This window comes from Heterocephalus glaber, unplaced genomic scaffold (assembly GCF_053883595.1).
Source record: "Heterocephalus glaber isolate CG9 unplaced genomic scaffold, H.glaber_assembly_v1.0 deba00001498, whole genome shotgun sequence".
Lineage (NCBI taxonomy): Eukaryota > Metazoa > Chordata > Mammalia > Rodentia > Bathyergidae > Heterocephalus > Heterocephalus glaber.
This window is the reverse complement of record NW_028258321.1, coordinates 5,017,205-5,031,846: the sequence shown is the minus strand read 5'-3', so window position 1 is coordinate 5,031,846 and position 14,642 is coordinate 5,017,205. Positions and strand designations below refer to the sequence as shown.

At 60.6% G+C, this 14,642-nt stretch overlaps 1 protein-coding gene across 7 annotated transcripts in view; it reads right to left on the bottom strand.

Moving 5' to 3' along the window:
* Positions 1-14,642, bottom strand: part of Sh3pxd2a (SH3 and PX domains 2A) — a 193,779-nt gene that overhangs the window by 11,415 nt on the left and 167,722 nt on the right. For 4 of the 7 annotated variants that reach the window (XM_021245687.2, XM_021245688.2, XM_021245692.2 and 1 more), the window contains 5 exons: positions 11,828-11,911; positions 7,423-7,540; positions 3,449-3,774; positions 2,703-2,752; positions 119-238 (listed from right to left, as the gene is read on the bottom strand). In XM_021245687.2, the coding sequence (XP_021101346.2) occupies positions 119-238; positions 2,703-2,752; positions 3,449-3,774; positions 7,423-7,540; positions 11,828-11,911 (698 nt within the window). The remainder of the gene's footprint in view (positions 1-118; positions 239-2,702; positions 2,753-3,448; positions 3,775-7,422; positions 7,541-11,827; positions 11,912-14,642) is intronic. The other 3 variants (XM_021245689.2, XM_087185847.1, XM_087185846.1) reach the window with 1 other exon arrangement.

The window sequence follows — 14,642 nt, the reverse complement described above, 5'->3', positions numbered from 1 at the left end:
AGCTGGCTTTGGTGCCATCTCGTCCGCCCTCCACCCCTAACCTTGCTGTCAAGATCTCAACAGGGAGCGCCACACCCGTGGCCACCGTGAGGCAAACAGCCCTCAGCCCGAGGCTTACCTCTGCCTTCTGTCCACCCCGGAAGCTGATCCCATCAGAGATACAGGACTGGAACTCGGCGATGGTGTAGTACTCCACCTCAACAGAAGGGGGCTCTGGCGGCTTGGGCAGCTGGAAGCCCTAAGGCAGAGAGAGAGCGAGGTCAGCGACAAAGCCAAGGGCTGCAGCCCACAGCGTGCGTGTGGCTGCCTACACCAGCTAGGTGGCAGCTGGCCCAGCAGGCCTCTATGCCCCAGTCCCAGGGTGCACCCCAAGAGGCTGCCCTGGGGAGCGCTGGCCTGAGTGACGGGAATGCTCAGTGTTAACAGGTGCACTTCCATCCTATCTCACGAGGATCGGTACCTGGCCCCCCAAATGAACACTAAAAAGCAGAGAAGTTCTAACAGAGCCTGGGCACTTGTGGGTTAACAGAGTGGCCATCTTGCAGGGGGGTCGTGTGGGGGAGAGGTAGGGCCAGCGGGTCCCCATCACTTGGGGTGAGGCAGGAGCATGAGGGGCAGCGAGGTCGGGTGAGAAGGCTTTTGGCTGTGCCAAATGGATGGGCAAGCCCTGAACGGAATTCTGGAGACCTCGTCTCCGTGGGCAGGCAGTACACACTAAGGTCCTAGATGCCTTTTATTTTTTGTGGTGCTGGGCACTGGACCCAGGGTGCTCTGCAGCTGAGCTATGTCGCCAGCACTTTCGGGTTCTTGTTCTGCGACAGAGTCTCTCTAAGTTGCCCAGGCTGGGCTCGAACTTGCAGCCCTCTCACCTAAGCCTCCTAAATAGCGGGGTGACAGACTCATACCACCATGCCGTGCCTTTCGGATGTAGGCAAATTCCAAGCATGGCACTCAAAGACGGTCAGGGTTTGGTCTCAGCCCCTGACCTGTGAGCCTTATTCATTTGGTTCATCACTGTTTGCGGTGCATGCACTACGTGCCAAATGCTGGACCGAGGCCCTGGGCACCCCACCGTGAACCAAACGAACAACTAGTCCTGGTGGGTCGTGGCTTCAGCAGGCCTCCACGCTGGCCAAAATGGGCTCGCTGCCTCCCTCTTTATATGTGTCATGCAAAAGGGGTGGAAACAAAGGCAACTGAAAAGAGAAAATAGGGAGGAAGAGGCAGGAAGACCCAGAAGACCCTACTGGGTTCCAGTCCCAGCCTTTCACCAGCTGTGTAGCCCCAGGCCCTGACCTCTCTGGGCCTCAGTTCCCTCATCTGTGAAACGAAACCAGTATCAGGGCCATTAAGAAGAGGCCAACAAGCAGAAGGCTGAGGTCACCTTCCCCCAAACCCTCCTCTTCTTCCCAGCCTTCAAGGCTCAGCACATCCTAAGCCTGCAGTCAGAGCTGAGCCGCCCTGGGTCAGAGTGAGTGAGGGCTGGAGGAAGCCAGTTTGGAAGCACCGGGTGGGAACTAGCCAACTGTCCCTGCTCTGGGGCTTGGCTCTGCAGCCATGCCTGGGATTCACAGGGCAACCATGGAAACAGCAGCCTGCCTCAGCACCCAGGTCAGTGTGGAAGGAGGAGCCTTTTTTTGCCCAAATTGAGTCTGCCTGAAAATAATCAGCTGGGGCTAAGAGAGATGGGAGGGAAAGAGAATTCATTGTTTAGCTGTATAATGCAAGTGGAAAAGAGAGAAACTCCACTGGGACTGATGGCCAGGGCAAGGAAGGTTTGGAATCTCAACCAGGGGCCAGATCTTCCAAAGCCCTATGTGTGCCGACCGCCACCTCTGCCATGGTCTGACACTACCTTCCCCAGCCCAGGTATCACCGACCCCCGTGACCTGCCGCTAAGCCCAGGTGGGAGTTCAGTGTAGCGCGCAGTGCTGCCCAGCAGTTGAGTCCCCCAGCGAATGGAAACCTGCCTGCCGGTCCTGTGCATGTATTACTGCATCTCATTTCTATGGCAGCCCCAGAGGTAACTACCACTGTCTCTGTCTTACAGATAGGAAGCTGAGGCCCGTGTGGGGTAAGTGACTTTCAAGGTCTCTCTGCTCCTAGGAGTAGAAGTGCAATGTGAATCCATGCCTCGCAGGCCCAGAGCTCTGACCCCACCCCTGGGTCTTGCTGCCTCTGATGTCAGTCCTTGGTCCCAGGACTCAGCTTTCACCCACGTGCTGCCCCTGTGAGCCCCAGATTTTGACTGCACGCCTGCCTGACACCCTGGTCACCGGGAAATGCCGCCCACCAGACTCAGGGGTCTCGAGAGCATTAGCTCTCTTTAGGCTTTGGTGTGGGCCAGTCCTTCCGATTCACCCTCTCCCCCATCATCAGGCATTCCTGAGTAAGGCAATGCTGAAAGGTTCCCAGGCCACACGGACAGCGGCCCTGTGTCCGGCTGCTAGCAATGCCAGTCCAAATGTTTATGCCTGCCAGTGCACTGGCTGAGAGGGAGCCGTTCTGCTTTGGCTAGCAGTGCATTTCTGATTATAACTGTTCACCGAGGCCCCCAGAAAGGTCAGCTCTGGCAGTTTCCCTTTCTGCCCCCAGCCCCACAAAGCTAGAAGCCTCTGGGCTGACTGCTCTGCGGCAAGACAGCAGATTGGGGCTGCTGCAGGGCATCACAGGAAGAAAGGAGAGGAACTCACTACACATACCAGGCTCGACTCTCTTCGAGGTGGAGGTCTTGTCCTTAGGTTCGGGGAGCCTAAAAGAGACAAGGTTCATAAATCCCAGTCCTACAATGAGCAACGGGACCTGCACCTGCCTTCCCTAGGGGCACCCACCACATAGAGGTGGACCCGATGCCCAAGTCACCGTGGGCAGGGAAAGCACAGACCTTAATGGCTTCCCGGGCTGTGTTTCGGGGGATCCATGGAGCCCGTGTTACGTGCACAGTGAAGTACAGACATTGTGGGCACTGTTCAATCCGACTGTCAAAGGTAGGAGCAGAGAGTATGTCTATTTCCTGCTCACTCCTAAGTCCCCAGCAAGAGGGTGCCTGTTGAAGATCTCCCAATTGGCAGCCTGAAAGGTTTCAGGCAGGATAGCCAACTTAACCAAGTTCAAGGCTAGGCTGAAAAAAGAACTTTCTTCCAGAATGCAAGAATGGCAGGACACAACCCAAAGCGGGAATTCAATACGGACGATTTGGTCTCAAGCAAAGGGGCCAGAGGTTGAAGGTGCCAGAGACCCCAGGTCTGCAGTCCTTGGGGAAGGTGCTGTGAAACTGCCTCCAATTCCTAGTCTCTCAGGCTCTGAAAACTGGTGGACAGGGAGAGGGAAAGGGAGGCTAGACCCAGATGTCCTTCCAGAAGGAAACGTGGTGGGGTCCCACACTCCCTGGCTTCCCATACAGCCAGGCCCCCCCTGTAAGAGCAGCCAGAGGCTGGCAAAGGCTTACTGATCTGGGCCCTCTGTGGGGCAATCCTGGCCACAGCCGGGGAGCCCTGGGCCAGTCTGGAGATGCTCCTCTCTGGGACACCTGAGGCGCTGCCGTTGGAGGCGTTGCAGAGGATGGGCAGGCTGATCTCCTTCTTTGCGGGCGCCTCGGAGCCCTCGCCTTCAGTGGGCAGAGTCTCCTTGTCCTTCTTGTTCAACAGGTTGCTTATCTCCATGATGTTCCCGATGATCTCCACGGGGCCCGCGAGGTTCTTCTTCCGGGTTGGCAGGTCGTCCTTGGCCTTCTTCAGGTAGGATGCGGGCGCCCAGCCCTCTTTGCCCAGGTACCTGTGGGGAGGGGGTCACACCAACGTTAGAGGTCTGGTGCTTGGCTTCACTCTCTCCTCCCAGGCTCCGGGCTCCATCTGGCCCTGCCCAGCCAGCCTTTTCTGTCACGCTTTGGGGAGACCTGGCAACCAACCGAGGGGAATTCTAGAGAGAAGAAATGAGACGGTGTGAAGGTGGTGCTCAGGGTCCCACAGCCTGCGGCAGCGATGCAAAGCTTTTAGGGTTCTCAATGCTAACGAGCAATCGGCTGTGCCACGCATGTTATACGCCTGCCACCACTGCCCTACAGGAAAGAGAAGTGCCAGAGAGGAAAGAGGTGTCACAGGTCAAAGTCCTAGGGTATGGGGCTGAGACAGGTTTCTTCCCTGGAGCTCAATTTGTTTCTTTTCGGCAAGATCAGAGGTAGAGGAGCTGCTAAGATGTGTCCAGAGGGAGACACATGGAGAGCAACTCGGAAGATGTGTATAAAAAAGGCTGATGCACGGGCGAGGGTGCTGGTGCTGCTGCAGGGAGAGAGATGGACTGCACTGGCAGGGTAAGTCCTCGACGAGGCTAACGGTAACATTTCAAGCTGGTAGGTCAAGGACCGACTTCAACTTGTGATCTGAGGACAGCTGATGATCTGGTTAGGAAAAACAAGTAAGGGAGACCTGGCCTTGCACCAGAGTAAAATTTTTTTGGTACCGGGGATCGAACTCAGGACCTTGTGCTTGCGAGGCAGGCAGCAGAACCACTGAGCTACATCCCTGGCCCCAGAGTAAAATTCTCAAAAAATGAGTCGTGAATGTTTATCTAATCTTGGGGGTTGAGAAAGCTACTCTAAGTGGGACTTAAAAGCAGAAACCACAAATGGCAAGATCAAAGCACATGACAGGGTGAAATGAAAACCACGGATGCGGCAAAACAAAAACAAAACAAAATGAAACAAAACCAACAGCTCATTAACAAAAGCAAAAGGCAAATGATAGGGATGGTTTAATTTTGGGGATTTGATGACTCCTTAAGACAAGTGTCTCCCCCTTTTATGCCCCCATGACATTGGGCTTTACCCAAACCCACCGGGAGCTCACTTCCTATCTAGCAATCGCTGGCCAGTGCCCCCACGTCTGGCTTGCAATGTCCCCATCTGCACTCCGGGCCACATCGTGTCTCTGGAAAGACTCTTCCAGGCCAGATGCCTGACACCTCCCCCCTCCCCCAAGTGGCCTAGCTCTTTGGGAGCTTGTTAGGTACAAGAACAGAAAGCAAGCTGACATTCCCATCACCATGTCTGAGCTTGCCAGGAGCTCGGGTAAGCGACTCCTGACAGCTGTGCCACAGGCACACGTGGTCCGGCCCAGGCTCACTGCCTGGGGACAGAAGGCAAACAGTGAACACAGGGATGGAAGCTGGGCTTGTGAACGCTCCCAAATGCACCAGGTACACAGAGGCACAGGGTTTCGGGGGTGGATAGAAGCAACGATTAGTGTCCAAAACTGGGCATGGTGGTGCACACCTGTAATCCCAGCACTTGGGAGGCTGAGGCAGGAGGATCATGAGATTTCAAGGGGGAAAAGAAGGAGAAGGAGGAGGAGAAGGAGGAGGAGGAGGAGGAGGAGGAGGAGGAGGAGGAGGAGGAGGAGGAGGAGGAGGAGGAGGAGGAGGAGGAGAAGAAGAAGAAGAAGAAGAAGAAAAGGAAGAAGAGATGGCCCGGGGATTTAGCTCAGTGGTTCCACCGCCTGCCTTCCAAGCGCAAGGACCCGAGTTCAATCCCCGGTACAAAAAAAAAAGAGGAGGAAGAGGAAGAGGACGAGGAGGAGGAGAGGAGAAGAGGTGGAAGAGGAGGAGGAGGAGGAATAGCAGCAGGAGTAACTGGTGTCTAACCTTCCTCTAATCTGACACCCACGGCTTGGAAAAGCAAAGCAAGTAGCAGAGGCCACAGCTGGTGTGGCAGAGCCTGGCCCAGAGTCCAGTGTCCTTCAATCTTGGAAAAAGATGAAGACACCTGCTCTGGCCCTCACCAGTGTCTGTTTGCGTGAACACGTGTGACTCTGGGACAGGGCCTGCGGGGGTGACGGTGAGGCCCACCTATAGCCTTGAGTGCTCTTATTACAGCCCTCGGTGTTCCTTCATGTTACAGGGACAAAGCTTGGCTGCAGGCAGAGAAGCACGGGCACCAGGAGTGGCTGTGTGCCTGGGTTTGACTCCTGTAGCACGGCCCAGACTCCAGAGGGAAGCAGGCTGGAGAGGGAGGCCCCCTGTGTGCGTGCGTGTGCATGTGCGTGCCTGCATGTGTCCAGGGGCGGGGGGTGGGGAGGAAGACAGGAAGTGAAGACCAAGGAAGAGCCCAGAACGCTGCGAAGTGGCATGGCTAAGGGGTGTCTGGCAGCTTCTCGGGGTGGACTTGTGTCAGCAGGGCTTCCTCTGCTCAAGCTCCTGCTGGCCAGAGGAGCAGCCTCGAGACAAGAACTGACTTGGAGCCGCTCAGGCTGCTTTTGCTGGTCATTTTACAAAACTAAAAACCGAAACAAAACAGAATAGCAATTGGCCCTATGGATGACCGCCAGGCGAATGAATGAGGCCGCAGCCTGCCGGGACGCTTGCCGGCCTGTCTCTCGGCTGTGGCTGCTACACTTTTGGTTTGGCCCAGTTTCCACTGCTTAGAGAACATGGAAGTCCAGGGGCAGTGGCTCCGGGCAACACACACCCAGGTACACAGCCCATCTGACAGGACAGAAAGGGACATCTCAGCTCTGAGCGAGAGCACCAGGTGGGATAACGTGGAGCTGTGTCTTACAAGGTCGCAGCAGGGCCCAGCCTCCGCCTGGCCAAGGGCCCTCATCCTGGCCCTCAGCACCGACTGACTTTCAGCACCATCACGCTCTGCCATGCTCAGAAACTGTCCCGCAATACTGGGTCACTCTGGTCACGGAGGTGCCACAGCACAAGCCTAGCCCTCCGGCGAGACCACTCAGAACACACGTGCTGCCCACAGTGGGTGTGGTGCTGCCTGTTGTGTGGGCTGTGGCAGGGTCCCCAGAGCCCACCCACGGAGGCCTGTCTCCCTCAGCTGGGGTGCAGTCGAGGACAGGCCAGGGGAGTCCTCACAGTGGAGCATCCCAGGGGAAGCAAAAGCAACTCCTGGAAGCAGGTGTGCTGGGGAGCGAGTCTCAGTCCAGCGACGGGGTGTGAAGTGCAGTTACCTCCAAGGTGCCAGGAAGGCCCCCTAAAAGTGCGACCAGACCCTGCGAGAGGGACCTCTGGTGCCGAGCTGGCCTTGGGCTCAGGCCTCACCATCAGCTCAGCAGGGGAACAGCCCACATCCCCCAGGGATGTGGGCTCTAGAGCCCCCATCCAGGACACTGAGTGCTGGGCCGTGCCAAGACCTCAGCAAGGTCTGCAGACGCCAACGCTTCAGGCCCTGACTGTGGAGCGGGCCAGGCAGCCGAGGCTGGAGGCAAGAAACCCAATTTAGATGTTCGGAACTTTGGCAGATGCCAGGAAGGGACTGCAGCACCGCTGAGGGGGCTGAGCTCAGGCTCGGTTTTCCCAGTCCCCGGAAAGTGGATGTGAGGTGAGCGCCCCCTGGTGGAGCTTCTCAGCCGCGCAGCGATGGGCAAGCGGCTGTCAGCAACTCCTTGGACCAGAGGCGGCTGCGGGGGCCCTCACCTGATGTACCACCAGCCCTCCAGGTTCTTCCGGACCACCTCCACGGTGACGCCCTTCTCAAAGCCGACCTCGTCCTTGCTTTGGCTGGTGTAGGGCTGCACGGTGACGTACTTCTCCTCTGGTGGCCGGGGCAAGAAAGCAAGATTACTTGAGGCTGGGTGTGGGCCCGCTTCCTGTCCTCGGTCAGCGTGCCAAGGAGCCCTAGGTCGGTCTGCTTCTCCACGGCAGGAAAGGACCAGGTCTCAGGGTGGCAGAGAGGTCATGGGGTCGGAGGTCATTGCTGCCCCCCCACGCCAAAACTCTGGGCAGCATGAGGTCAGCTCTCCCCGCCAGGCTGCCAGCGCCTGGCGTCCAGGTGGGGTTAGTCTGAGCCAGAAGTCTGAGGCCGGTGCCAGGCACCCCCGAAAGCCTCGGGGCTCCCCCGCACTCTGCTGAATGTGCTGGGCCCCGTCCTTCATGTACTTGCCCAGCTCCGCTCCTACCTCAGCCCCTCAAATTCCTCCTTGGTCTGGCTTCTCCATGGCTCCAGGGGTGCCTCCTGCCCCTGATAACAGCACATCATTTCCCCAAGGGGGTCCACAGAAACACCAGCTCAGCAGGCATGCTGAAGGTCGAGTTCCCATGGCCGTCGTGTGGGGCTGCCCCAGGCCCAGGCAGGTGGCCCTCAGAGCCTGCAGGGCCACGTGTGCCCCACGGCTCTAGAGCTGCAGGTGCTCGGATGGCTGCCAGCTGGCGCTGGGCCCCGTGTGGTGCTGGCTGTGCTACTCTCGTGCTGTGTCTTTTTGGTGTTTTTGAAATACTGGGGAATGAACCCAGGGCCTCCTGCATGCTAGGTAAATGCTCTCCACCTGAGCTGTACCCCGACCTTTTTTTGAGACAGACTTTTACTACATTGTGACTTCAGGGTCCTGTTGGAGGTTTTCCCGAGGCACCTCAGAAGAGCATGGGGGGCAGGCGTGGGAAGCTGGGGTACTGGGCATCTCCTTGGCTTCCTACAGCTCCTCCTGGGTCCTCTGCTCAGGCTGCCATGTCTACTGGGACCTCCTCCTGTCCTAGGGAAGCGCAGCAGGTGGACCCACTTCCGGCCAGCCAAGGAGACCCTGCCTCTTGGGTGACTCTGCCCAGAGGGCAGCTCAGGGCCTGGGGGAGCACAGTCCCCATCCATCCCTCTGGGAGAAAAAGAAGAGATAGGAAGGAGGTGCAACCTGGGAATGCCCTCGGGAGGGTGCTCCTAGGAGGCAGAGACAGTGGCGGCGAGAGAAGAAAGGCTGTTGATGGCATCGGGGAGAGGAAGGCAGGGCTAGGTAGGGCTGAGGGGCAAAGTGGAAAGCACTTTGATAGCTCAAAACAGCAGAGGCGGCCCCGGCTCCCAGTGTGACAGGCACCCCACACTCCTTGGCAGGGCCCTGTCTGCAGCCCACAGGAGCTGCCTGTGGCCGTCGGGTCCACCTGTCCATTCTCCCTGGATCACTAAGGCACGGTCTTCCGCCCTGGGCTGGGCGGAGGTTTAGCAGCTCACTTTGGGTGGAGGCGGCTGTCCTGCCAGGCCTCGGGACGGAAGTGATGGGCCATAGGCCCCATCTACAATGGAGGCAAAGCAAAAGGTAGGCGAGGACCGTGGGGCCCACTCCTCAGCACACTCTCCCACCACAGGCCTTCTTGGCACCGACTGGGGGCTCCTCCTGGGGCCTTCGGATTCTACCGTAGTCCTGCCCAGGACAGCTGCCAAGCTGCAGAGAAGCCTGCCCAGTCAGATTCTGACCTGGTCTTGGGGGGTCCTACACTCCTCCAGGCCAGCCCTCTGCTCTCCTGCCTGCTCCTGGTCCTGCTCCGTTTTCTAGTGGAGCTCGGCGAAGCCTGGCCCACGTGGCACCCAGAGGGGCAGTGCCAGGCCGGGGAAGCCAGGGCCTGTGGTCCACATTTTGCCTTTGTTCAGCGGGACTATTTTTAAAAGCCTGTGGTTCAAGTAGGAAGCCATCATTACAGTGTTCCTAGGCAAGATCGCTTTTGTGGAGGAAAATGACAGCCCTCCCGGGGGATGATCAGAGGGCCCTGCACCACGACCCGGAGCAGCGCCTGGGCCATGCTGTGTGGGCACCGCCAGGCGTGGCCACAGGGGCTCTCGGGGGCACGCGAGGGGCTGAGGCCACCAGCCACAGGACTGCAGCGAGCTCTGACCTCCGGGGGCACAGAGCCAGGGCCCTGGCAGACCTGGGGCTGTGGCCAGCACATTCCGCAAGTTTCCGGGGTGCTGGTAAGGGCACTGGCTGGCACGGAGGCCTGTCCTGCTCCACTCACTGTGCGGGACTCAGGGAAGCAGCATTCAGGGTCCTGGGCCCTGGCAGGGCAGGGCGGTCAGGCCATATCTTTCCATTCTCTTGGCCACTCGGTTTCCTGCTCTGGTTAGCTCTGATGGTTGGGCTGTGGGCAGGCCACGTGGGTCTCAGGCCTCTCAGCTCAAGGTGAGCCGGGGGACAAGCAGAGACACCCTCCCCGGGACCACAGGACAAGGGGCTCGGGGGTCCAGGCGAGAGAATGCCCGGGGTGAGTCACCCAGGTGGCCAGGGTCTCGGGGAACCAGGTCGAGAAGCAAGCTGTGAACTCAGGCCTGTCGGGGCTTCTGGGAAGCGCTGGGCCTGAGCACCCCTGCCTGCCTGCTGAGGGCCAGCCAGGCGGCTGGGGGCGGGGTGTGGGGCAAACAGCCTGGGCTGGTTCCAAACCACAGCACCTCCTCTTTCCAAACGCTTTCCCCTCTGTCAGCAGTCTCTCCACTCCCTCCCGGCCCACAGCTCAGCCTCCTGAGTCAGAGACAGACAGGGGGAGACCTTTGACTGCAGAGGCCGGTGGCTGCAGGACTGGAGCGGAGGCCCCGGAAGCCACTGGTGACCCCTGCCCCTCCTGCAGGTCTGCAGTGCCTCTGCCAGCTCTCTTCGTGCCATCGGCTGCCTGACTTCACCCCACCCCTCGGGCCAAGGCCGGGAAACCGCTGTCCAGGGCTCTTATTTTAACAGAGAGAGGCAGAGCTGTGGGCTTGGGCGTGTTCAGGGCGGACGCTGCCGAGCTGTGTGTGCAGGGGTCTGTGTCTGGAAACACTGCCTATATGTGTGCAGCACCAGGGATGGTGTATGTGTGTACTTGTGGGTGTGGCCGCAGAGGTGCATAACCTGTGACTGTGGACATTGCACCCGGGGCACGGCTACCTGTGGGTCAGTGTGCATAGGACGGGACACTGCAGTCACACTGGCCATGCGGGGTGTGGACATCACTGGCTGCGTCTGTGCTTGAGGAGGCAGGATCATGTGTGCGCTCAGCACCTCGGGGGACACACCTTCATCCCTGCTGTGTGACTCGGCCCACTCTGCTCTCCTCGGCCACCAAGCCTCGCCCATGGCTGCGCCCCAGCCCGGCCCGGCCTTCCAGCTGGGCGGCCTTTGCTTTACATTGGGCCTGCTGCCCTTTCTAGAGCTTGGCCCTCTGCCCTGCAGGACAAGCTGGGTTCCTCCTGGCCAGCGCTGAGCCTGGGGCCACCCACGAGTCCAGGCTTCCTGCTGCCTCAGGCACCGAAATGCATGGAAACCAGCTGAGGGTGGGCTGGGGGTGGCCTCTGGGTTCCAGAGGCCAGGGCTCACTAACACCCCTCTCGGGGATGACAAGCTGCCTCCAACTGTGTCCTCACCCCAGGGAGTACAGGACAGGAGAAACTGGCCGCCCTCGCCCAGGGCCAGGGTGCTGTGGATGTTTCTGAGTGCGTTCAGGAGCCTTCTCTCCTCACCCGCCAAGTTCCTGGGTGTCGGGAAGGCTCTGGGCCAGCCAAGGTCTCTGCTCCAGCATCAGCCTGCGGCCATGGCCTCCCTGGAATCCTCCATTCAGCCCTTCCTCCAGTCCCAAAGGCCACTGCCCTTATCAGCGCTGGTGGGGGCTGTGTTCCGGGGCCGGGCTGGGTCTGGCTTCCAGGTTAGGTCTGGCCGGGACTGCCCTTCCTAGTTTGAGTGCAGCTGGCTGAAGGAGGACAGGGCGGCTCCTTCTTTCTACTCGGTTCCCGAGCAGCTGGCAGGACAGAGTGGGAGCCTCACAGGGACAGGGCCTAGGTCCCTTTGGTCTGCAGCGTCCAGGGCAAAGGTGGCCTACCTTAGAGACCCCGATCTCCCTCTTCCCTGACCTCCAGGCCGTCTTCCTTTCTGCGGTCCTAGGGCCTGTGGCCCCCACCCCCAGACCATGAGCAAGCTAGAGCCGCCTGGCGCCACCCCGATTCCCAAGCAAGGCCCCTCCCCACTCCCAGTGGGATCAGGAAGGCCTGGCGGCGCATCTGGGTGACTTGGGAGGCCCAGGCAGCGCGTGGGGAGAGCAGCGAGTGTTAGTGGGAGGTGGGCGGCAGTGGCAGGGGAGCAGCAGGCGCCACGGTCACCTCGGCTGTGCTGCCTGTTGACCATTCCGCCCAGGGTCCACCGGCGATCCAGGCGCCGCTGATAGGCCTTGCGTCTCTTGGACACTGGTGTGGGAGGTGGTGATGAGCACGCGGCCGACATGAAGCGGAGAGAAGGGAGAGGAGGATGAGATGTGGGGTGGAGGAAGGGTGGAGGCGGGGAGGGGCCGGCCACGCTCCCAGGGCGCCGGGGGCCCAGCGGCTGGATGGGCACCGATGGCTGGCGTGTGGGGAAACCCGAGCCTCAGCCTGAGGCCCCACATGCACGGGTGGGCTGAAGGGTTCAGGGTTTCAGCACCTGAGACCACAGGTGCTCCTCATGCCAGCCCCACAGAAGGCTGCCTGGCTGCGGCTGCAGGGCCGGGGAGGCCGCCGGGATGCCGCCTGAGGCCCCACTCCCCACTCCCTCACTCACTCACTGAGTGTGACTTTGCCGCCACGGGCCAGGGCCAGGCACCTCAGGAGAGCCCAGGCCGCTTCCTTGCAGCTGCCCGCCCACAGCTTTGCTTCCTCCCCCGTCCCCACTGGGACCTGCGATCTGTGGACGGCCGAGACTTTGCCTGGCACTGGCCACAGACAGGGCTGCTGAATGAAACACAGACGGATGCCTCAGCCCCACGGTGCTCCTTCCCGCCCCTGCTTTGGGTCCCAGACAACAGAGGCCGCGCCTGCCAGCTGCCCACTGCCCAAGACCCCTTGCTTTGACCGTGTCCCTGGGCGGACCCTGCCCAGGTCCTCTGCTTGCCAGGCCCCAAGTACCCGGTGCCTAGCCCCCAGCTCGAGATGCCTGCCATCCCACAGGACTTTGGGGGAAAGGACACTGAACTCTGAGGTGGCAGCCGACGCCACCTCTGGGCACTGCAGGGGGAGGCTGCCCAGCTGCCGGGGCCTCTAGGAGAGGCTGGTGGTAGAATGAATGTGAAACTGCCCAGACCCACTTGGACTAACCCCACCCAGCCATCTGGGAAGTGTCTGCTCCACCTGAGAGGACAGTGGCTGTGTGACCTGCCCCTTCTGCACAGGCAGCCCAGACAGCAGGGCAGGAGGTGCGAGTCCAGGCCAGCCCACTGCCAGTGAACTGACGCTGCAAGGCCTGCGACCCCATCTGTCGTGGGTAACACTTCCTGCCCTCGTGGGGCCCAGACAAGGGCTGGCAGGACCTGGGGACGCTAACTGGGTCCTATGCAAGGTGTCCCAGTGGGGCTGGGTGTCAGGGCTACCGTGGCTTTGTGTGGAGACAGCTGCACGATGCTGGCCCCAGGGGCCACCACCCGGTGCCCAGCCTCACTCCCTGCATGCCTGCTTCAGTGTGAGCCATTCAGCGACGACCTCGCCTGAGCTTCCTGGAAGGCCTGTGTGGCTGGCTCTGGCCCCTCTTACGAATGGGGAAACAGAGGCCCAGGGTGCCGAGGAGCCTTCCCAATCACACCGACCACGCGGCTACAGGTGGCGAGTGGTGGCCAGAGCAGTGGCCAGAGCCGTGGGTCTGGGCAACCAGCCGGAGCCCTCTGCGGTCTCCAGGAGAGGCCTGGGGGTGCTGGAATCCACACTGGCCACGTGTGGCCTCAGACGCAGCAGAGGGGGGCACCAGGGCCGCATGCACGCGTGTACACAACCTCTGCACACTGAGCTCCACACTGGCTCTGCCTGACTCATACTCCATCGAGGTCAAGGTCCTCCACACCCTACCACCACCCAGCCTCCACCACGGCCTCCACGATCCACTGGCCCCCTGCCCTGTCCTTCCTCTGTGGCCTCTGCAGCCACACATTCTCCTTGAGTGGGTCCCCAAGTGACCTTTCCTGCTGACAAGCAGATGCCTCGGCAGGTGGGGAGGCCCCGGGGCCCAGGGCTGGTGAGGATAGGCACTACCTGTTTTGAAGCCTCAGCCCTGTAGCTGGAAATGCAGGGACAAAAACAGTGTCCTCCCAGGGTGGTGGAGAGGGCATGGAAAGCCCTGGCCTAGCACCTGGGCTCTGAACGTGGACCTAGGCAGGTGAGACCTCGGGGTTGCAGGGCTACTAGGGCAGGGCAGCTCCAGGCCACGGGCCTCCAACTCGGCAGGGGTGTGGTGGGAGCAGAGGGCTGGGTTGCAGGCCAGGCCCCAGACCTGCCTGTCACAGGGGATGTGCACGGCAGAGGCCCAGCTTGGATCAGGGCCTGAATGAAATAAAGCGCTGGCCCAGGGGGAAGGGTGGGGCCCCAGCCCCAGCCCCAGCCCCAGCCCCAGCCCCAGCCCCAGCCCCAGCCCCAGCCCCAGCCCCAGCCGCAGCCAAGAGCCCGCACTCAGGACCACTGAGGAGCTAGCTTGGTGAGCTGCTCATTTTGGCCTGGGCAGCAGGAGAGGGGTGTAGGAGCAGCCTGGAGGTGGCCTGAGCCCTGGTGGTGGGCCTCCATCCAGTGGCCTCTCAGACAAGCCCCCAGACCATCCCCACTGGCTGCTAGGGGAGGAGTCCCCAGGAGGTTTGCAGGGCCTAAGGAGCATGCAGCTGGGCACGGAGTCCACAGACAGGCTGCCAAGGCCAGCGTGGGCCTGGGCTGCTCTCATCCCTGAGACCTGGCTGAGGGTCCCCAGGTCACAGGCTTCGGAGCAGGACAGACAGCGGAGTAGCGTGCACACAGCCTCTGGGGGTCGTCCTTACTGTGGGAGGCCCGGTGGGTGCTGGGAGCAAAGACAGTCACTGTGAGGCCCTTGATGAGAGCCCAGGAGCCTGTCCCAAGACTCCCCCACCCTCTGCCCCAAGTCACCAAAGCCTGAGGCCCACACCTCGAGAATTTCCCCTGGTATCAGCTCCTG